At 45.2% G+C, this 24,924-nt stretch overlaps 1 protein-coding gene across 2 annotated transcripts in view; it reads right to left on the bottom strand.

The window, feature by feature from the left end:
• TAF4 (TATA-box binding protein associated factor 4) overlaps positions 1-24,924 on the bottom strand; it is a 106,555-nt gene that overhangs the window by 63,065 nt on the left and 18,566 nt on the right. For both annotated transcript variants that reach the window (XM_075347765.1, XM_075347764.1), the window contains exon 3: positions 392-564. In XM_075347765.1, coding sequence (XP_075203880.1) covers positions 392-564 — 173 coding nt within the window. The remainder of the gene's footprint in view (positions 1-391; positions 565-24,924) is intronic.

The raw sequence follows: 24,924 nt of genomic DNA on the forward strand, positions 1-24,924 counted from the left end.
AAAATTGGGTGAGCTCTGCTTTAGGAAGCGGCACAACAGAAGGATTTGTAGCAGCCACAATTTGCCTGCACCCTTTAAGAGCCCCATTATAGAAGTCAGTGTGGTCGCAGCAATGTGACCCCCAGTGATTAGAAAGTTGTCAGCTATTCTGTGGATAGGTGATAGCACAATGTGGGAATGCTCTCCACAGCCCTGTTCTCGGGATTAGTGGGGTCAGACTGCCACTGAGCCATTTGTTGTCACCAATTTTTTGGGACTTGTGATAAAGTGTAACATTGGTAATAAGTCTTTAAGCTATTATTTCAGATCACACACTTCTATTGTGCATTTCCAAAGAGGGCACTATAGACTGTTTATCTTGTGCTTTCGTCCCTATATCTTGACGACATACCTGCACCGTAGAGATCTGCACCGGCGGGGCACTGGTAGGAGTAGCGGGACGAGGGGCCATTGCATTTTGGGCTTGTGACTGGGCCTGTGCTTGAACCTGAGCCTGCATCTGAGCCAGAGCCTGCTGGGGGATCATTAACAACTGACCATTCTCACTCCGGACGAGGACCATCCCTGGAAGAAAGAAGTCGTGGTCAGGTGGGGTCATAAGAATACAAGCAACATTGCAAAAAACAGCGGCAGTTTATGTGACAATACATAGTCTGAACTGTGAGCGAGCAAATACGGAGAGCAGCCGTCCACATTGGCAAAGGTCCAAACAAACCAACGTCTTAGGAGTGGTAGTACACTAGGGTTTTTTTGTTGTTTTTTTAATTACAGGAATAGAATAGTGTTATGGTGGTCTTAAAAGTAAAAAAACAAAATTAAATTTATAAAAAAAAATACAAATGTTAGACGCCCCCTTTAATGCCCTACAGCAGCCCTGGATAACAAGGCTCCGGTACACAATCCACATCAGGAAATAATCGATAATTTTTACATCACACCAATACCCATCCACAGTGTCAGATTTTGTACGAGTTCCTCCCTCCGCCTGGAGAGACATCATTCCGAGGCCAAACCTCCCCTCGGAGGGCAGGAGCTCCAAGGCTGACCGAAGAGTGGAAATAATAAAGATGATGCATGTCTGCTTGTGAAATATACTAGGACGTACATCACAGCGAGTGACATTTATGAAACCACTTTCTATCCAGTGTTTCGAGGATTTCTTGCTGCGAGGTATTTAGGAAGCGCAAGCAGAGCCGCGCGGCCTGACACCCAGTTACGGGACGTATTGTAAGTCAGGATGCTTCTTCGTCACCAGAAGAGGAGAGGACTCCAAGATTAAACAAGACACTCTTATTATTTACAATGGCTTAACCCTAGAACGCATACCTGAGGCCTCGCTGGCCTGCTTGGTTACTTGTTTTCTATGGTTGATTTCTATGGTTGCGCGTTCTAGGGTTAAATAATGACTTCTCTAAATCTACCGATGCTAAAACCACAGTCATCAAATGGTTAAAAGGCACCAAACAGACCACATGGAGGAGCTGGCCTTATGCTTGGGTGGGGGACTCCCATCAAATAGCCCCCGAATGCTCCAGCATCATTGATCACCAGCATATACGAGCGTCATGTCAGTCAGACACCGGAGCAGGTACATCGCAGGGCTCGGCTGGCTTATACATACATATCTATGGTCTATGGATGCATCATGGACGTTGTAGTCCACATATCCACCTCCATGACTGCCATCAGCACTACTGACAAGAAAGGAGAAAAGGGAATACAAGACCATGTGCACAACTAATAATAATGATATTTTATTGAAAATACAAGAAGATGCTAACAACAAACGATTAAAAACACATAAGAAATGCTAGGCGTCCACAACTCCTGTGTATGAACAGAAACACAGCAATGATATCTGGAGAGGTGAATGTTATGCCACCTAGTGGCCATTACAAGGCTCATTCTGCAAGAAACGAGTGCGGTAAATGACAAAATAATATCAAAAAATATAGTATAAAAATAAAAAAAAAAAAGAAGTGTTAAAAAAAATGTCAAACATCTATTTTTACAATATACTTTGTGTGTGTTTCTAATGGTTTGTTGTTAACAACTTCTTGTATTTCCAATACAACATTATTATCAGATGTGCACATCATGTTTTATTCCTTTTCCCTTCTTACCAGTTATTCTAATACATGATGTGCCACCCTATTCACTACTGTGCACCATCTCTTTCAATGGCAACCATCAGCAACATTTGTGTCATTCACTGTAAGGCCAAATTCACACAACAGTATTAAAAAAAAATAAATAAATAAATAAAAAAAATGAATGAATGAATTAAATAAATAAATAAAATAAATAAATAAATAAATAAATAAAATAAATAGGTCCAATTTTCATCCAGAAAGAGGGACAATTTTTTTCCTCACGTGTCATCTGTATATAATCCATTTTACAGGAACATTGAAGTTTTCTGTTGCAGAATTACAATATATCTGTACTAATCAGTTACTATACTGTGGCACCTGATTTTTTTTCTGGCACCCATAGCCTTGAATGGGCGCGTCTCATCCGATTTCAGAGTCTAACCACAACATGCTGCAATTTTTTCACACACAGATTCGGTCAGTGAAAAATAAATGAGCCATTGGCGCTGCTGCATTGTACAACATTGGCCGGAGTGCAATCTGATAAGGAATCAGATAACACACGTCTGATTTCTCTGCTTGTCTGCATAAGCCCTAAGACGATGTTTGCACAGCTCATATTCCCAAAAAAAAAAAAAAAAAATATATATATATATATATATATGTATAATATATATATATATATATATATATAATATATATATATATATATATATATAATATATATATATATATATATATATATATATATATGTATAATATATATATATATATATATATATATTATATATATATATAAATATATAATCACATTTTCATTGGGGGTAAAAAAAAAGGACAATTTTTTCATCTTTGCTGTCATTTCTTTTTATACATCAGCAATTAAAGTTTCCAAGACCCAATCCAGTTTCCTATGTCAAAGAATTGCAGTACATCCGGAAAACCTTGGCGCAATACGGTTGATCCATACGGGATTGGGGGGTGGGTTTGTACATCTATAGCCTTGTATAGGAGAAGCTCATCCGAAATACTGAGACTGCGTGAAATAAAATCACAGCATGCACCAGACTTCCGGTCCATGGAGAGAAAAAAAAAAAAGTAACCACAGTTGTCTGGAAAACCCTATTAAATAACACCAAGTGCCCTCGGTTTTCATCACAGACACTAAACAGGCTGAATATATAACCTGACGCTTACACCCGATTCATCCAGCCCGGCACTCTGCACACCCGCTTTGATGAGGGGTGTCCTCGGGCGAGTTTTGCCAGAATCAGTAATAGGCATGTGCCAGTGTAAGAGCCGTGCTTCAGTCCGTGTACACTCCTGTTGTAACTTCTGACTCCAATGATGGATTTGTCGGACGCGTTCCTCGGACCCCTCATGGTGAAGCTTTGCAGAAAACACTTTTCAAAATTTTTTTTGCACAATTACAAGTTGCACTAAAATTTTGCGCTATTTGAAACTGTTTATGGTCAGATTTCTGGTGAAAATTGCTTGATGTTTTCGAGTTTTAGGCAATGTGCGCACGCTGAGTGTTTAGCTGCGGAAAGTTCTGCATTTCTTGGCAGAAAAAGTGTGTGTTTTGCCAAGTTTTGATGCATTTTTTCATGCATTCTGGGGTGGAAAAACGCTGCAAAAACACTAAAAGAATTGATATGTTGCAGATTTTGTGTTTTATATCAATTATATATATCTCATAGACTGCCGGCGTCGGGATTCTCATAGACTGCCGGCGTCGGGATTCTCATAGACTGCCGGCGTCGGGATTCTCATAGACTGCCGGCGTCGGGATTCTCATAGACTGCCGGCGTCGGGATTCTCATAGACTGCCGGCGTCGGGATTCTCATAGACTGCCGGCGTCGGGATTCTCATAGACTGCCGGCGTCGGGATTCTCATAGACTGCCGGCGTCGGGATTCTCATAGACTGCCGGCGTCGGGATTCTCATAGACTGCCGGCGTCGGGATTCTCATAGACTGCCGGCGTCGGGATTCTCATAGACTGCCGGCATCAGGATTTGTCTGCAGTTTCATGACAAATCTGTACTAAAAATGCATTAAAACGCAGTGTGCACAGCCTTAAGGTGGTGTCACACATAGCGACGCAGCAGCGATCACGACCTGCGATCTGACCTTATCAGGATCGCTGCTGCGTCGTTACATGGTCGCTGGTGAGCTGTCAAACAGGCAGATCTTACCAGCGACCAGTGACCAGCCCCAGAGACGAGTGGAAGCGTAACTAAGGTAAATATCGGGTAACCAAGGAAAGCACTTCTCTTGGTTACCCGATATTTACCTTAGTTACTAGCGTCCGCCGCTCTCACGCTGCCAGTGCCGGCTCCCTGCTCCCTGCACTCCTAGCCAGAGTACACATCGGGTTAATTATCCGATGTGTACTCCAGCTACGTGTGCAGGCAGCAGGGAGCCGGCACTGGCAGCGTGAGAGCGGCGGACGCTAGTAACCAAGGTAAATATCGGGTAACCAAGGAAAGGGCTTCTTGGTTACCCGATGTTTACCGTGGTTACAGCTTACCGCAGGCTGCCAGACGCCGGCTCCCTGCTCGCTTCAGTTCGTCGCTCTCTCGCTGTCACACACAGCGATGTGTGCTTCACAGCGGGAGAGCAACGTCCAAAAAATGAAGCAGGACATTCAGCAACAACCGGCGACCTCACAGCAGGGGCCAGCTCGTTGCTGGATGTCACACACAGCGACAGCGACGGGACGTCGCTGCTACGTCACAGAAAATGGTGACTTAGCAGCGACGTCGTTGTCGCTGTCGCTGTGTGTGACACCACCTTTAGGCTATGTGCGCACGTTGCATATTTGCATACAGTGACGCTGCGATCTGCACCGCAGCGTAAATGCATGTGTCCTGCGTCCCCAGCATAATCTATGAAGATTATGCAGGAGACGTGCGCACGTGGTGTATTAGAGCGCAGCGCTTCGGCTGCTGCCCGAAGCGCGAGTTCTAAGTAGTGACATGTCACTTCTTTCCTGCGCTCTACCTGCAGCTCCTGCTCTGTCTATAGGAGAGGCTGCACTCAGAGCGCATGAAATCGTTTTTTTTTTTTCATTACGGACTCTTTCTGCAGTGATTTGAAGCGCACGTGTGCTGTTCAAATTGCTGCAGAAATTTCTGCAGGGCAGAACGCTACGTGCGCACATAGCCTTAGCTCATTTAGTTCATCATACCGCTATGGCAAAGAACACACATTTGGTGGGAAAGTTTACAGTACGGCGATTGCTACATTGTAACTAGAGATGAGCAGTGTTCGAATCGAACCGTTCGCCAATCTCAAATTTGACCTGTTTTAGGCGATGTTCGAGTCGTTCGACGAACGCGAACAATTAGCTTCAAGTTCGACAGTTCGAGGTTATGTTCAATAACGGTTTGATCACCAAAAGCGTAACTGGCTTTTCACAGTAATACTGTCATTCAATGTTAATACAGTGGAACCTTGGTTAACGAAAACAATCTGTTCTGGGACTGGGCTTGTTAACCAAATTACTCGTTAAAGCAAAATTTCCCATAGGAAATCATTGCAATGCAGACAATTCGTTCCACAACTTGTTCAATGTCCCATTCCACACATGCAGAAGCACACACACACATATACACACATATTATGCTCCCCTTACCTTCCGTTCCATCGCCGGCCTCCTGGGACTTGCAGTTCGCCGGTACAGGATGTGTATCGGGTAACCATCGCGACCGATGCTGAAACTTCCGCTGCCAGAGTGCTGACGTCAAAGGCAGGAGCCGCTTGCCTCTGATTGGCCAGCGCGCTGCCTTTGAGTAGCGTCTGACAGAGCAAGTTCCTCCCTCGTCGCGATGGTTACCAGATACACGTAGTTCGCTGCTACAGGATGTGTATCGGTAACCATTGCGACGAGAGAGGAACTTACTCTGTCAGACGCTACTCAAAGGCAGCGCGCTGGCCAATCAGAGGCAAGCGGCTCCTGCCTTTGACGTCAGCGCTCTGGCAGCGGAAGTTTCAGCATCGGTCGCGATGGTTACCAGATACACATCCTGTACCGGCGAACTGCAAGATCCAGGAGGCTGGCGAAAGAACAGAAGGTAAGGTGAGCATAATATGTGTGTGTGTGCGTTCGTGTTTGTGCATGTTTGTATGTGTTTGTGTTTGCCTGCCATTGTTTTCAATGGTGTTCGACGGTGTTTGAAGATGTTCGACGAACCAAACCCAAACACTAGGGTGGTGGCTCATCTCTAATTGTAACCTCATGAAAGTGGCCATGATGCAACCAGACAGCTGTCACAGGTTTGGATTTCTTGCAATTTTGCAGCAACCTCTCATTACATTGCAATGCCTAATTATACAGGAATTTCTAAGACACTAAGTGACCCATCAGTTGTTTCGGAGTGCTTGAGGGAACCATGAAATCAAAGACAGGATGAAACTGCAGGGGTCGCCTTCCCCATAATATTGGAGTACAGTGATGGTGGTGTGGGGGTGCAATCACGTTCTCATATCGGACCGGAGCCTGTTGGTTGGTGCCTACACCAGGGGTAGAGCCCGGATCGGAGCAGCACGGCCTGCTGGACAATACCTGCAATTTGCTGCAGAAAGGAAGGAAAGTGTCTGCTCTGGATATAGACATTGCAGAGCCATTGCTATTAGCATTGTTATTCTATCTGACAATCACTACAATGCGCCGCCGTGTGTTTTGGGTAGAGACATGTCGGGTAATGATTTGATCCTGTCAGAGTCCTGGAGAATCTTGTATTTACCCGGCACTTAGTCTGCAGGGTTGAGCTGAGGACACTCGCTGTCTGCCGTTACATTCATCTGTTTGGGAGTCCGGGGCCGGCTCTTACTCCAGTGTTTACTACTCGCAGTCAGATACAAGCCAAGTTTCCTCCGGTCCATCCGAGCAGGCTTCTCGATGGCCCTGAGGGGAGCGATCTGGAGGACACCTTACCCTCCGTGGAGACACAAACCACAAGTCTGGGGGTCTAAGAGTAGGTCTATAGCTGAATCCCCCAGGCCCCATATTATTCTGCTGCCAGTTCTCTCCGAGACCCTCGTTATTAGCACAAACCATGCATGCCTAGTCCTACAGAGGGAAAGAAAAAGAAAAACTAAAAGTCCCAAAAAGACAAATCATTGTCCACAAGGAGCAGATGCCTGAAAATAGCTGGGAAATTAGTGTGAAAAACAATAAGTTGGAAGCAGAAATGCTAAAGTGCATGAGGATCGAAAGGGACATCCCGGATTCTGGATTATTCAGATGACAAGGAGTCCACTTTAGTGCCGGGGTTTAAGGGTCACCATTGTGTTTCCCACCAATTCATCCCCCTCTACACTACGTGCCTGAACAGGGAGGGCCGGATGGTCGGATGGGCCCGCGGATCGGATTTGCAGTAAAAAGGCTCATTATCAGGGGATTGTAAAGGAAAGACTACCTCAGGATTGTGCACAATTGATCATTATAGTTGGTAATATCCTCAATTTTGTGGGGATCCTCGGCGACAGCACCGAGCACACAGTCAGATGACTGTATACACGAAATACACAGATTAGATTAGTACAGGGAAAAATGACGATTCAATGGGGCCACAGGCCAAATACACCCGAGTGAGGGCTGCCATCCGAGAGAAGTGGGCTGGGTTTTTTCTCGCGTCATACTATTTGCGGCCTTTTTTTTTTTATCAACTTTACATCAATTGACTCTTAACAATGAGTCAGATAAAAAGAAGTACAAAGTCTGTCTTGTCTTCTGTGCTTTATCCGTATCTCACAGATCCCGAGACTTTAAGGCACCACTCCAGTGTTTTGATTTTTTTTTTAGGCCCAAGACACACGGCATGAAAATCAGTGCGAGTGGAATGCAATAAGACATCGCAATCCACTCGGAACAATATTACTCTATATGCCAGCACCCATGAGCGATTATTTTCTCAGCCCTAATCGGACAGAGAAAACAATTGCAGCATACTGCGAGTATAATGCAATCCTTGCTTCTCTTGCACCCATTCAAGTCTATGGGGCGAGAAAAAAAAAAAAAAAAACGCACTGCACTCACAGTACACTAGGTGTACTGCGAGTGCAGAGCCAGAATGGCAATAGCCGGCTACGTAGGAGAGGGAGATAAATCCCTTCCTCCCCTCCTCAGAGCCGTCCCGCCCCCTGCAGCTGTGGTCTGATCGCATGATCGGACCTCAGTCGCAATGACACTCGCATGACACTTAGCTCCAGCGTGAGCAGATTGTCATGCGAGGATCGCAGTAGTACCCGTGTGGCCCCGGCCTTATTGCACCGCTGGAGTGGCGCTTTAAATCTAAAGGGGGCTTTACACGGTAGCGATATCGCTAGCAATTTCTAGCGATATCGAGCGTGTAAGTACCCGCCCCCGTCGCGCATGCGATTGTTTGTGATCGCTGCCGTAGCGAACATTATCGATACGGCAGCGTCACACATACTTACCTGGTCGGCATCGTCGCTGTGACTGCCGAACAATCCCTCCTTCAAGGGGGAGGGACGTTCGGCATCACAGCAACGTCACTAAGCGGCCAGCCAATCAAAGTGGAGGGGCGGAGATGAGCGGGACGTAACATCCCGCCCACCTCCTTCCTTCCGCATTGGGGTAGGTAGGTAAGGAGACGTTCCTCGCTCCTGCGGTGTCACACATAGCGATGAACAACATGGATAAACAACCATTACCGATTTTTGAGTTTGGGACGACCTCTCCATGGTGAACGATTTTCACCATTTTTGAGGTCGCTGGTAAGTGTCACACGCTGCGATATCGTTAATGACGCCGGATGTGCGTCACTAACAACGTGACCCCGACGATAAAACATTAACGATATCGTAGCGTATAAAGCCCCCTTTAGTCCCCTGACCCAGGTATTATACTTGCATTCTGCCGTTTATATCCTTTTTTCAGTTTCGCTCTAGACTCTTGGTGACATCTTGTGCCTGTAATATCTGACTTACCAGAGGTCAGACGTTACAGGCACAAGCTCTCAATGCATCTCTATGAGAGCCAGGACAAGGCTCTCCTAGACTTCTATTGAGTTGTGACCTTCGGCTCCGTGAAACACTGGAGCTGCCGACTGGTCACCAATCGGGGGAGACCAGACAGTAGCGAAGCTGGAAAAAGATGAAGATGGTGGCAGGGGAGTATAAGAACAGAGCAGGGGACTTACATTTAAAGCGTCACTCCAGTGCTGAAAAAAAACAAAAAACAAAACAAAAAAAACCACTGGAGTGGTGCTTTAATGGCAACATCTGATTGGCAAAAAAACATTTTCGAACAGGACAAGCTACTCACCGGAAACAGACCAGGTGAATATGGATTAATAACACTATGGGTCAGTGTGCCAGCCGAGAAAAAAAGGGTAGTACCCAGAGGTGTCACACGAATGAGTGTATGAAGCCCAACATATTCCTAAGTCATGAAGAATTCCCCAACTCCAGCCCCCAGTGAGCCCCCCACCGGTCATGTTTGGAGGTAAAGAACACCTCTGCCTGATCCCACCTCAGGGACCCTAATAAATCAGCACTACGACTAAGGAAACCTCCCCACCAGCCGGCACAGACCGGGAACTGTTCAGCCACAAGGGATGATGTAACAGCACGGAAACCACACACAGACATAAAGAAAGCGCTATAGCATCTAAGTCAGGGAGACCTATACATTACACCTCTACAGAGAAAACAAACCTATATACCATACTGGAGAAGTGCTCAGGATAAGAACACATTACAGCCGTGCCTACCCCTCTGTATATACGGAAGTGCCTGCACCACCAGGCTCATCACCATGGTAACGGGACGTCTCCGTCTGGCTCCCTGCGTCGAGCATGTGACATCCCCACCATGTCTGCTCTCATTCTGTCACCGAGTACAGGGGCCGCCATCTTTACCGCAGCTCTGTCAGCCCAGGGGACGGCGAGGGGGGGGGTGACGAAGATGAGCACAACACTTTCTGTACACTGTGTAAAGGGCAACTTGTACGACGAACCCCGAAATAAAAATGCAGTCACATGATAATTATCATCCCGACACTCACCTCCAGCAACACCACAACACCCAGCATGCCCAGAAAGCCTAAAGGTTACAGCAGAGGAGCAGGCCTTCACAGATATAGATTTGTGGTTATATCAAGAAATAAAAACGGGCCAGAGAGCCAGAATGGGGATTGGATTAGGGGGCTATGAATGCTTTACAACATGATGGAGGTCTCACACCCCTCCATTACCCAAACAGCAGCTGCCACACTTCAGGATTTAACATTGTATAAAACATCAATTTCTCAGACTCTCCAGCTTGTGCTGCCAATCATGCGGGTCCTCAGTGCTGGTCTCCATACAATCAGCTCCTAAGAGTGTGATGGGGCGGCCAACACACCTAACACATGTAACGGTGGGGTCAACCCCCTAACACGCAACATGGGGGGTGGGAGTGACTGTCTAACGTGCATGACAGCAAGATGGGTGCAACCACCTAATGCGCAAGGCGGGGTGTAGGGGTGACCACCTAAAGTTCAAGGCGGGTTGTGGGGGGCGACCTCCTAACGCGCAAGGTGGGGTGTAGGGGTGACCCCCTAACGCGCAAGGTGGGGGGTGGGGGCGACTGCCTAACGCGCAAGGTGGGGGGTGGGGGCGACTGCCTAACGCGCAAGGTGGGGTGTGGGGGCGACTGCCTAACGTATAAGATGGGGTGTAGGGGCGACTGCCTAACGCACAAGGTGGGGTGTGGGGGCGACTGCCTAACGCGCAAGGTGGGGGGTGGGGGCGACTGCCTAACGCGCAAGGTGGGGGGTGGGGGCGACTGCCTAACGCGCAAGGTGGGGGGTGGGGGCGACTGCCTAACGCGCAAGGTGGGGTGTGGGGGCGACTGCCTAACGTATAAGATGGGGTGTAGGGACGACCGCCTAACGCATATGCCGAGAGGGTGACTGCATATGGCGGGGGGCTGACTGCCTAACACGTATGAAGGAGAAAATCGCTAACGCATATGACCCTAACGTGTAGGATGGGGGAGGGGGTTGCGACCTACTCTTCCCAGCTGAGATTTCAAATTGGGCGATCTCAATTGAGACTGTCTGGGCAGATTACTCTGCTCTCCCCAAATAACGCGTGAGTATTCAGGAGCACATGGGAGTCGGGAGCAGTAGCCAGCAGCCATACAAAACGGTCATTTTTTTTCCAATCAGAAATGGTTTCAGGAAAATCTCCCGTTGTGGATAATTTTGAGGATTTTTTTCCTTTTCCTAAAATATTTCCAGAAATCATTTGTAAGCCTATGTTCACATGTAGTGTAAAAGCTGCCCTTTTTTCTGCAGCAGTCTGCACCTAAATGTGCAATTTCCATTATTCCCTATTGCTTTTTTTTTTATACATTTTCCACTACATTTCATACATTTTTGAATCACTGAAAAACCCAACTGATTTTATTTTTTTTATTTTTTTTTTTATTAAATGTGGGTTATTTTCAGCCTTTCATTAGAAGTCCATGGTGAAGAAAAAAACAAAACAAAAAAAACAAAGCAACAACACCACAGTGTTGCTATGTTCCACACATTGTGTTTTTTGGGGTTTTTTCCTGCAGCCAAAACCTGCTCTCTTGGCAGTAAAAAAGCTGCTTCCAGAGAAAAAAAAAACCCAAAAAACCACAACAATGGAGCGTTTACATTTTTGTACTGTCTCATTGCTTTTAAGGCTCTGTGCCCACGTGTGCGTATTACATGCAGTTACGCTGTGTTCTGCAGCGCAGCGTAACTGCATGCGTCCTGCGTCCCCTGCACAGTCTATGGAGATTGTGCAGGAGCCGTGCGTACGTGGCATATTAGAACACAGCACTTTGGCTGCTGCCCGAATCGCTGCGTTCTAAGAAGTGACATGTCACTTCTTCCGTGCGGTTTGCATGCTGTCTATAGGGAGAGGCAGCATGCAGAGCGCACGAATCTGCCGGCACCATGCGCTTCAGAACGGAGCTTTTCAGCTGCGCTCTGAAGCGGACATTTTGTGTGCAGTGCAGAGCGCACACGTGCGCACATAGCCTTATGCTGAAAAAACGCTGATAGAATTAAGATACTGCTTCTTTCAAATTGTCCCTCCAGTGAGGAAGGAGACAAACACTAGCGCCACCTTTTGGAAGTAGCAATCGTAAAAGTCATAAGTGGCTTTTTAAACAAGCCTTTTCATAAGACTTAGGGCGGCTTTTCACGTTGCGACATCGCAAGCCGATACTGCGATGTCGCACGCGATAGTCCCCGCCTCCATCGCAGGTACGATATTGTGTGATCGCTGCTGTAGCGAACATTATTGCTACGCCAGCTTCACATGCACTCACCTGCCCTGCGACCGTCGCTCTGGCCGGCGACCCGCTTCCTTCCTAAGGGGGCAGGTCGTGCGGCGTCATAGCGACGTCACACGGCAGGCGGCCAATAGCGGCGGAGGGGCGGAGATGAGCAGGATGTAAACATCCCGCCCACCTAATTCCTTCCGCATAACCTACGGAAGCCGCGGTGACGCCGGTAGGAGATTTTCCTCGCTCCTGCGGCTTCACACACAGCGATGTGTGCTGCTGCAGGAGCAAGGAACAACATCGGACCGTCGCGTCAACGTAATTATGGATTACGCCGACGCTGCACCGATGATACGATTACGACGCTTTTGCGCTCGTTAATCGTATCATCTAGGCTTTACACACTACGATGTCGCATGCGATGCCGGATGTGCGTCACTTTCAATTTGACCCCACCGACATCGCACCTGCGATGTCGTAGTGTGCAAAGCCCGCCTTAGGATTTATTGCCAGATCAGAATCCCAAATTGTGTCTGCAAATTGGGATTCTGATCTGGCAATAAATCCTAAGTCTTATGAAAAGGCTTGTTTAAAAAGCCACTTATGACTTTTACGATTGCTACTTCCAATCGGTGGCGCTAGGGCTTCTTTCAAAAGCGCGTAGTTTCCAAATTTCAGTACCAGAAGAAAAAAGTAATCCTGTGCGTGATCATAGCTTTTACTGGTACTGTGAAAAGCAGCTTTTAATATGCAGAAAACGCATGAACAGAAGGCTACAAAAAGCGCAACGTGTGAACTCAGCATTTCACAGTGGCTTCAAACCACCCACTGGGCATCAGATTCATGAAATCACGCTGAAGGCAGCAAATAATCTACACAAAAAAAACACAGCGGAAAAAAAATACTGCAGTGCAGAAAATCTGCTAGATCAAAAAAGCGCCAACTACTTATGAGGATGCCAAAGATCCTTCAAGGAGTATTTGGGGAGTTTTGCTGCTGCTGATTTTCCGCACTAAGGAGCAGAATTAGGTGATGTGTTTTGAGAGCATTTTGTTTTTTTGCTGTAGATTTTGTCTCTTTTGATGTCAGGTTATGAATAAGGCTATGTGCGCGCGTTGCATATTTGCATGCAGCTACGCTACGATCTGCAGCGCAGCGTAACTGCATGCGTCCTGCGTCCCCAGCATAATCTATGAAGATTATGCAGGAGACGTGCGCACGTGGCGTATTAGAGCGCAGCGCTTCGGCTGCTGCCCTAAGCGTGCGTTCTAAGAAGTGACATGTCACTTATTCCGTGTGCTCTGCCTGCATCCCCCGCTGTGTCTATCGGAGGGGCTGCACTCAGAGCGCATGGAATCGGCTTATTTCTTTTCTTTACGGACTCTTTCTGCAGCAATTTGAAGCGCACGTGTGCTGTTCAAATCGCTGCAGAAATTTCTGCAGGGACAGAACGAGACGTGCGCACATAGCCTAAAACTGCTCTGATTCTGAGACTGCCTGATATTTGGCTCTGATAAGCCACGTGCGGATTACTTGCGTTTTTTACCTGCAGATTTTCCTCATTTCATTCAAGTCTATGGAGAAAAGGCAAATAAAACACCTTTACTGCAGGAGAAATTGACATTTTGTGGATATCAAAAGCGCACGGTGGGCAGGAGAGTCCTTTTTTTTGCGCAGCATCAAAAAAGCATTTTGGGAATATAACCTTGGAGTTGCCTAAACTGAGCAACTGTATCTCCTTAATGGTGTGGTCTCAAACAAAATACATTGTAATTAATAGACTTTAGAATAAAAATAAGTTCCACAATAGGATGTGTTAAAAAAAAAAAAAAAAAAGTTCCTGTCCCAAGATAATCTTATAAATGTGCCCCTATGTAATTAAGTGTCCAACCGTACAGGGACATGGTCTGATCATACCACATCTCCTGGGAGGAAGTAAAGGTGTACAGACAGGATGATAACTGATTCTTTCTGTGAGGTAAAACAAGTTTATAAACAGGCAATTAAATATTTTATCTCACAGAAAGAATTGACTATGATTCCGTGCTGTAATGTCTGTATACTGTTTTACGTCCTCCCCCACCCAGGAGCTGTGGTATGATCAGACCATGTCTCTGTACGGTCAGACACGGCCATTACACAGTACATAGCAGGGGAACATATATAACATTATCTCAGCACAGGAACTTTTTCTATTAAAAAAAAAAAAAACATCAAATTATGGAACTATAGAAATAAACTTTGTTCATGGCAATACCCTTTAAGGAGCAGGCCGTTTTTTATTTTTGCTTGCTCATTTTTCCTCCCAGTCATTCAAAATAGAATAAAAATATTCATAATAACTTATTTTTTTTGTCAACAGTGCTGCATTAGGGCTTTTACCTGTGAACTGTATCTTTCAATGACATCATCCATTCTCCAATATAGTGAATGTACTGAATATAAATTTACTGAGGGGAGGATGGGAACAAACAACAAAAAAAAAAACATAGCACAGAAGTTTCACCGTGGTTTATTAGCTGTTGTTATTTCTTTTTCTTTTTAAAGGAGCATAACAAAACAAAATTTGGATGAAAACAGCCCCAAAAAAAAAAAACCAAAACACCAAACTCTCTGTAGTGTATTTAATATCTCACCAATAAATTACTGTCAACACTTGAGTAGTCTGTATTTTACCGCCTTCACAACTGTTTTTTCCCGTATTTTTCACTCTTTTTTCCCTCACAAAACCATATTTTTCCATCAATATGGCTTGTTTTTTGCAAGACGAGTTGTACTTTTGAACGACAACATTCATTCTGCCCCATATTGTACTGGAAAACGGGGAAAAAATCCAAGTGCAGTAAAATTACAAAAAAAAAGTGCAAGTACTCAATTACCATATTTAACATGTTCACTACATGGTAAAACTGACCCAGGATTATGATTCCCCAGGTCAGTAAGCGATCGTAAATTCGTAAATACTAAATATGTATAATTTATTTTTACCTAAGTGGTGCCAAAAACACTACAGAAGTTTTAAAATAAAATGAAAAGGAAAAAAAAAAAGGTTGTGCTTTTGTCAACTCGTAGCATCCTCATTTTTCAGGACCTGGGGCTCAGCGATGGCTTACTTTTTGAGTCTTGAGCTGAAGTTGATAGTTACATCATTTTTGGAAAGATGCGATGCTTTGATTGCCGGTTATGGCATTTTATTGCAATGTTACAGTGAGCAAAAAACCATCAATTTTGGCCTTTTTAATTTTTTTTCTTGTTATGCGCTTTACTAATCAGATTCATTTATTTTATATTTTGATAGATCGGACATCTCGGGAAGCAGCGATACCAAATATGTGTTTTGGGTTTTTTCTATATTCAATGGGGCAAAAGGAAGGGGATTTGAACTTTTTTTCTTTGATTCTTAAAAACTTTTTATACTTTTTCTTGTCTTTACTAGTCCCCCCTTAGGGGACTCTGCACTAATACATTATGATCGCGTCTGCTATTCAGAGCACGCATTAAAGGCACACACACGACCTTGGATGCAGTGGTATGTCCAAAGTCGTGAAGGGGTAAAAAATGACAATGTATAACTCTACACATAATTATACAGATTATGGGTGTTGAGAATTAGAAATATATATATATATAAATAAAATGTGTGTGTGTATATATATGAGAACGAGAATTAGATTATTATATATATATTATATATATATATATATACACACACACATAAATACACACACACACACACACACATATATATATTTATTTATACACACACACACATTATATATTATATATATATATATATATATATATATATATATATATATATATATATATATATTACACACACACACACGTGTCATTTCAATAATGTTCTGGGAGTGATACTTAAATTTTGTGGAACAATTTCAAGGGTGCCAACAAGTGTGTGTGTGCGTGTGTACATCCTAGGTCATGTTGGGTTTGCATCCTAGGTCATGCGTCTTCCAGCAGGACAAAGACCCAAACATACTTCAAGAAACCCCCAGAAATGGATGGAAGCAAAGAGCTGGAGACTTCTGAAGTGTCAGCAATGAGTCTGGATCTAAATCCCATTAAACACCTGTGGAGAGATCTTAAAATTGCTGTTTGGAGAAGGCGCCTTCAAATATGAGAGACCTGGAGCAGTTTGCAAAGGAAGAGTGGTCCAAAATTCCAGCTGAGAGGTGTAAAAAGCTTATTGACAGTGCAAACAATTTTGTCCGGCCCATTTTTGGGATTGTGTGTGAAATCAGGTCCATTTTAAAAGGGAACCTGTCAGGTCACATGTGCGTTCTGACCTACAAGCAGGGTGATGTGTGCCTTAGAAACCCCTTCCTACCCATCCCTGTGGTGTAATATTGTGTAAAATTAAAAGGGAACCTGTCGGCAGAAATGTCCCCTAAAACCTAACAGATTCCCCCTCTGCAGCTCCTGGGCTGCATTCTATAAAGGTCCCTGTTATGATTGTGCCCACTTTCTGACCGAAAAAAAGTGTTTATAAAGTTGTACCTTTTTGGCTTCTGATTCTGTAAATCCGTCACGGGGGCGGGCTGCCTGATGGCCGTTATTCTGCCCCCTGGTCCTGTATGCCGCCCCCATCGCTGATTTCAATACTTCTGGACGCCGCCCACTGCTCCAGCCATCCCCGCGCATGCCCAGTGCCCATCTCTCGGGGATGAGCACTGTGCCCAGCGTCACCGCTGGTGACGTGCACGCAGGGTTAAGATTATGGGCGGTGCTGTGATGTTTATTCCTAAGCAACCGCCCATAATCGCGGGACCGCGCTTTCGGTGTAGTCACTGCTCCGCGCTCTTCCCATCTATTTCCTGCCTCGGGGCAAGATGGGAAGGAGGCGAAGTGAGGTCAGCAGCAGCGCGCTTGCGCAGAAAGAAGCAGGCCGAGGGGGAAAGCGCGGTCCCGCGATTATGGGCGGTTGCTTAGGAATAAACATCACAGCACCGCCCATAATCTTAACCCTGCGTGCACGTCACCAGCGGTGACGCTAGGCACAGTGCTCATCCCCGAGAGATGGGCACTGGGCATGCGCGGGGATGGCTGGAGCAGTGGCCGGCGTCCAGAAGTATTGAAATCAGCGATGGGGGCGGCATACAGGACCAGGGGGCAGAATAACGGCCATCAGGCAGCCCGCCCCCGTGACGGATTTACAGAATCAGAAGCCAAAAAGGTACAACTTTATAAACACTTTTTTTCGGTCAGAAAGTGGGCACAATCATAACAGGGACCTTTATAGAATGCAGCCCAGGAGCTGCAGAGGGGGAATCTGTTAGGTTTTATGGGACATTTCTGCTGACAGGTTCCCTTTAATGTATAAAAAAAGTGTTCCCTATGCAAATGATCAGAGGGTCTAGTCCCCTGGGTGTCGCATCACCCGTGAGCATTTGCATGCTTTCCGTGGTATCACGGCCCTGTGGGCGTTTGCAAGCTTTCCGTGGTATCACGGCCCTGTGGGCGTTTGCAAGCTTTCCGTGGTATCACGGCCCTGTGGGCGTTTGCATGCTTTCTGTGGTATCACGGCCCTGTGGGCGTTTGCATGCTTTCTGTGGTATCACGGCCCTGTGGGAGCGTTTGCAAGCTTTCCGTGGTATCACGGCCCTGTGGGCGTTTGCATGCTTTCTGTGGTATCACGGCCCTGTGGGAGCGTTTGCATGCTTTCTGTGGTATCACGGCCCTGTGGGAGCGTTTGCATGCTTTCTGTGGTATCACGGCCCTGTGGGCGTTTGCATGCTTTCTGTGGTATCACGGCCCTGTGGGCGTGATACCATGGATTTACATAAGCGACATCACCATCAGCTCCTTGAGATCCCAGATAACAAGGCTGCGGGAATGGCAAGCGCGTACACGCGGGATCTCAAGGAGCAGCCTTGTTATCCGGGTGTTTGCTTGTTGGCTTCATACGCGCTCTGCGCATGCTCAGGAGACTACTGCTGTTCCGACCAAGCGCAGAGCGCGTCTGAAGCTGACAGGCAAGCACCCTGATAACAAAGCTGTGGGAATGGCAAGCGCACACGCGCGGGATCTCAAGGAGCGGACTGTGACGTCGCTCATGTAAATCCATGGTATCACACCCACAGAGGCATGATACCATGGAAAGAAGATAAACTAGATGCGGCGAAGCAACGCCCTGGGGACTAGACCCTCTGATCAGTTACATAGGGAACATGTAAGTTATAAAACTTTTTTTATACGTTCATATTACACAATATTACAACACAGGGATGGATAGGAAGGGATTACTAGGCCACACATCACCCTGCTTGTAGGTTACAAGGCACATGGGACCTGACCAGTTCCCTTTAACCATTTTTTTTCTCTTATTGTATTGTACCAATACAATCAAAGGAAATGACCATGTGTATAACCAATACAGTGGTACCTTGCTTAACGAGAACAATCAGTTCTGGGACTGTGCTTGTTAATCAAGTTACTTGTTCAGCAAAGCAAGATTTCCCATAGGAAATCATTGCAATGCAGACAATTCGTTCCACAACTTCTAAAATGTCCCATCCTGGTCCTCTGTTCTATCATTCCACACACGCACACACACACACACACACACACACACTATATGCTCACCCTACCTTCCGTTGCATCGCCGGCCTGCTGGGACTTGCTGTTCTCTGGTACGGGGCCGGGCTGTGTAACGCGTTACCATAACGATGAGGCAGGAAGTTCCCGGCCAGAGCACTGACGTCAAAGGCAGAGCCGCTTGCCTTTGATTGGCCAGCACTCTGCCTTTCATTAGCGATGACAGGAAGTTCCTCCCTTGTTGCTATGGATGCAGAGACACAGCGTGGAATGGAGCGGCGCACTACAGCACCCAGGAGGCCGGCGATGAAACGAAAGGTAAACATATATATTATATGCTCACCGTACCCTCCGTTCCATCGCAGGCCTCCTGGGTCTTGTAGTTCGCCGCAAGGACGTCGCGATGTACCCGGAACATCAGACCAGCAGTGGAACGGAAGGTAAGGTGAGCATAATACTGTATGTGTGTGCGTGCATGTGTGTTTGTGAGTGTTTGTGCGTACATGTGTGTGTTTGTGCGTGCTTGTGTGTATTTGTGTGGACTGCAAGTGCGGGTCAGAGTGTGGTGGATGGACGAAACCGGAAGTGTGTGCGGTGAGTATTTCGCTCGTACAGCAAAGCTTTCTCGTAAAGCGGGTTACAAATTTGCAGAACACTTTGCTTGTATAGCGAAATTCTCGCTAAGAGGGTTACTCGTTAAGCGAGGTACCACTGTACATATAGGTGTTGAGATATTATACTATACTATACTATACTATATATACACAATGTACAACACAACATGTGTCATTTCAATCATTTTCTGGGAGGAAATTTCTGGAACAATTTCAAGGGTGCCACCATGCATGCATGTACAGTATGTATGTATGTACACACGGGAAACTAAGTATTTGATACACTGCTGATTTTGCAAGTCTTCCCATCATAGGTACATTTCAGCTGTGACAGACAGATTTCCCCACCCCAAAAAAGAAAATCCAGAAAATCACATTGAAGGATTTTTAAATAATTAATTTGTATTTTATTGCATGAAATAAATATTTGATCACGTACCAACCAGCAAGAATTCTGTCTCTCACAGACCTGTTATTTTATCTTTAAGAAGCCCTCCTTCTCTGCACTCATTACCTGTATTAATTGTACCTGTTTGAACTTGTTACATGTATAAAAGACACCTGTCCGCACAATCAATCACACTCCTTCCTCTCCATCATGGCCAAGACCAAAGAGCTGTCTAAGTACACTAGGGATAAAATTGAAGACCTGCACAAGGCTAGGATGGGCTATAGGATAATGGGCAAGCAGCTTGGTGAGAAGGCAACAACTGTTGGGCGCAATTATTAGAACATTGAAGAAACACAATGACTGTCAATCTTACTCCGTCTGGGGCTCCATGCAGAATCTCTCCTCGTGGGGTAAGGATGATTCGGAGAAAGGTCAAGAATCATCCCAGAGCTACACTGGAGGATGTGGTTAATGACCTGAGGAGAGCTGGGGCCACAGTCTCAAAAATTACCATTAGTAGCACACAACGCAGTCATGGATTAAAATCCTGCAGCACACGCAAGGTCCCCGTGCTCAAGCCAGCACATGTGTAGCCCCATTTAAAAGTTTAAACCATCTTGATAATCCAGAGAGGCATGAGAGAAGGTCATGTGGTCAGAGGAGACCAAAACAGAACTTTTTTGGGTCAACTCCACCTACCATGTTTGGAGGAAGAAGGATGAGTACAACCCCAAGAACACTATCCCATTCACGAAGCATGGGGATGAAAACATCAAGACTTTGAGTGCTTTTCTGCAAAGCAGACAGGACGACTGCACCGTACTGAAGAGAGGATGGATGGGGTCATATATTGCAAGATTTTGAAAAAACAACCTCCTTTCAAAGGTCATGGAGTGTCCAAGCCAGTCTCCAGACCTGAACCCAATAGAAGATCTTTGGCGGGAGCTGAAACTAAATGTTGCACAGCGACAGCACCGAAATCTGAAAGATCTGGAGAAGATCTGTATGGAGGAGCAAGACAAAATCTCTGCTGCAGTGTGCACAAACTTGGTCAAGAACTACAGGAAAAGTCGGACCTCTGTAATTGCAAACAAAATGTTTCTATACCAAATATTAAGTTCTGTTTTTCTATTGTATCAAATACTTATTTCATGCAATAAAATGATAGATATATGTTAAACACCTGCCCTGATGTCGTCCGGCTGAGAGACATAAATTCTACAAGCCCAGGACCCATGTCCATGTGAGCGGGGCAGGTATTTATACCTGAATGTATGCCTGTATTGTTATATTCCATGTAATGAGATAATGCTAACTTCCTATGAGTATTTGTGGATTTTTTTTTCTACTGGGCCTTTTGGGAGAAAAAAAACCCATAGAGTATCACAATTACAGTTCTAGCCAAGTGGATGAGGTTTATGTAATTCTTTTAATGCTGCAGACATTGACCAGTGGTCGTTTTTTGAAATCCATAAAAACCTCAGCGCTTGGTTTTTTTGGGGGGGGGGGGGGGGTTTAGTATATTTCCACAGTGGAAGTGCAGTTAAAAAAAAAAAAAAAATGAACGCAATTCACACATGACTTTACCCAAATCAATAAAATTTAATTGCAGCTAAGTAACAGGAAGCGTCCAAAACAAAGTAATTTTATTTAAGACATGACATCAATAGAGACAAAAACGTGACGTAAATGGTCACTAAAAGATGAAAACAGCCTAAATCAGCTAAGTGATGAAAAATCAGCAATATCCAAAATGCCACAAATGCTGATAACGGGGACTCGGCCCCACTTGTGTTACTTCAACTACGTTCCCACGATGAGTGTCAGACTGTTTTTAAGTTCTCACCTCTTAGATATCGTATTTTTCGTTTTATACAATGTACCGAATTATAAAAGACACACCCCAAATTTAGAGGGGGAAAAAAAAGGGGGTCCATCTTATACTCCAGTGGGGTCTTACCGGAGAGGGGCGCCAGCGCTGGTGGAGCGGGGTCACAGGAGGTAGAGACAATGTTGGAGTAGGGGTGATGCTGCAGGCGCTGCGGTGGGGGCTGTCCTGGCTGCAGGGACCGTGCGGAACAGGGCGGTGCGGCGGGTGTCCCACTGCCAGATGCCGTGTAGGCTTCAAAGAAATGGCGCCCGGAGGTGGGACGTGCTCAGATTGCAATCTCGGCTCAATAACAAGCCGAGATCTCATCTTCACACAGGCCATTTTCCTTAAGTCCGCTGCTGAGAGATCAATGGGCCAGAGGCGGCGCGTGCACAGATGAGATCTTGAGCCAAGAGCTTTATCTGCGCACGCACAGACTCCGGGCGCCATTTCTGTGAAGTCCGCATTGCTGACAGAACATCTGGAACACCAACCGCACCGCCCTACTCCACACAGCCAGCAGGGCCCTCACCGCCAGCAAGGACACCCCGCCAGAAAAGCGCCCATTCTCCACCTCCCAGTAAGCTACATTCTCATTGTAGGACGCACCCCTCATTTTCCTCCCAAATTTTTAGAGGGAAAAGTGCACCTTACAATCCAAACAATACAGTAAATTAGGTTACTTGCGTTTATGTTTCACTGCAGTTTTTTAGTGTATTTTTTACATGTGTTTTTATCGCGTTCGTAAACCTATAATTTTTGTCAATAAAGCACTGGCCTCTGCAGATTTGGTAGCACAGTTGGCACGTAAGCACCAAGGGCCAAGACTGGCCACTGCAGCAGCCACACACACTGCTGGACAAAGGAACGGCAGAGGGACAGATGTATGCAAAGCGACTTTATTATTTCAACGCATTCCTCACATTGTGGCTTTACATTTTGGACACCCCCTTTAAATGGAATTGTAAGGGGCACGGCATTGTTGAAGACTGACAGCTCGAACCAATGGCGTGATCACGGCTGTTATGAAGGAGGCTGTGCAGATCTAGAGTGGTACAAGCAGTCTTTATGCTTTACAGCCTGCCCATGCCACCCTGGGTCCTGCCAGCTTCAGTACCCCCTGTATATCTACCGCACCCTCCTTGCTCACGTAAGTGGCTGCACCAAGATAGAAGGGTGACCAGTAACTTTAAGAGGTATTCCCATCTCCAACATCCTATCCTTATATGTAGTAGGTGTAATAATAATAATAATAATAATAATAATAAAAAATATTAGCACATACCTCCAATTAGAAATGTAGTATTGTTCATCTGATTCACTATGTGGTTTACCTCATGTTCAGGGCATTGCAGGACCTAAAGGTGGTGTCACACACAGCGACAACGACAACGACGTCGCTGCTACGTCACCATTTTCTGTGACGTTGCAGCGACGTCCTGTCGCTGTGTGTGACATCCAGCAACGAGCTGGCCCCTGCTGTGAGGTCGCCGCTCGTTGCTGAATGTCCTGCTTCATTTTTTGGTCGTCGCTCTCCCGCTGTGACGCACAGATCGCTGTGTGTGACAGCGAGATTAGGTCCTGCATGGTTACAACCATGCATGTAATCACAGTTAGTAGCTAGTGGTCATAACCATGGAAACCTAACTAACTATATGTGTCGTTGTAACCATGAGTACCTAAGGTCCTGCAATGCCCTGCACATGAGGTAACCCACATAGTGAATCAGAAGAACTATGCTATATTTCTAATTGGAGATATTTGCTAATATTATTACTACATCCACTACATATTGGGAAAGGATCTTGGGGATGGGAATAACCCTTTAAGCAACAAGCTGTGTACTAAAAAAAAAAAAAAAAAAGTAAAAAATCCCTGTTTTTCACAACTTTGAGCCTTTTAAATATGGCATAAACTACAAAGCTGCTGGTTTTAAAACAAGCACTTTGGGTTCATAATAAACAATCATAAATCCCCAAAACAATAGGAACCAAGTCTCTCATATCACCAGGCTGTAAATATTATAAGTACCCAATACTATTTATATATCTAACAGTATTTGAGCCATTTTTTTTTTTAAATCAGGTTCATTTTTATTTAACATCAAAATTATACAACACATAAAATAATTCCCTCCATAGAAATATCACAGAAAGGGAAAAAACCTTTAGTCAATAAGAAAAACCACACAAATAACATAATAAACAATGCACCCGCAGTCCACGTCTCATTTCAATATGGGTCTCAAAGTGCATATTATTTCCCAATATATTCTCCATAGTATAGCTTACCCAGCATCATTATGACATTATATATATATATAAATATATATATATATATATATATATATATATATATATATATATATATATATATATATATATATATATACACATATATATATATATACACATATACATACACGCACGCACGCACGCACACACATATACATGCACACACATATACATACACGCACGCACACACATAAACATGCACACACATATACATGCACACACATATTAACCGGTCAGAAGGAGAAGGACCTGGTCGCTCGCACTGTCCTGCAGTAACGCCGAGGAGGGAAGGCCTGGGGTATCCAACCATGCCCCCCAGATCTTATAGAACTTTTTCAATGCATTTCTTTTAAGGTATACTCCTCTCTCCAGTCGAAGTATAGCGTTTACTCTTTCCCTAAAATCCCCGATGACCGGAGGCGCTGGGTCCAACCAGTGGTAGGCCAACAGTTTCCTAGCCTGGTACAAGAGACGTGTAATACCGACCATTACCGGCGAACTCAAGTCCACCCCCCCCTCCAGTAGACCCAGGATACATATAATAGGTCTTGGCTGTAGACGGATATTGAAAACTTGTCTAACCAAATCTAGTACTGCATTTGAGCCATTTAAAAAAAAAAACAAAAAAAAAACTTAAGCAGTCATAGAAAATCTCTGGGGCGATTGGGCCAAATTCACACACAGTAAAGTGCTGCAGTTTGTATGGGGTATTTTTAATTCAGATTTCTAAATAGTATTTAAGTCAAGAAATTCTGTGTCTGAAATCAGTGACCAATATCAACACTCGGGGGACAACTTCTATATTTTGAGGTCCAATGCACCGTGCA

Source organism: Anomaloglossus baeobatrachus, chromosome 5 (genome assembly GCF_048569485.1).
Source record: "Anomaloglossus baeobatrachus isolate aAnoBae1 chromosome 5, aAnoBae1.hap1, whole genome shotgun sequence".
NCBI lineage: Eukaryota > Metazoa > Chordata > Amphibia > Anura > Aromobatidae > Anomaloglossus > Anomaloglossus baeobatrachus.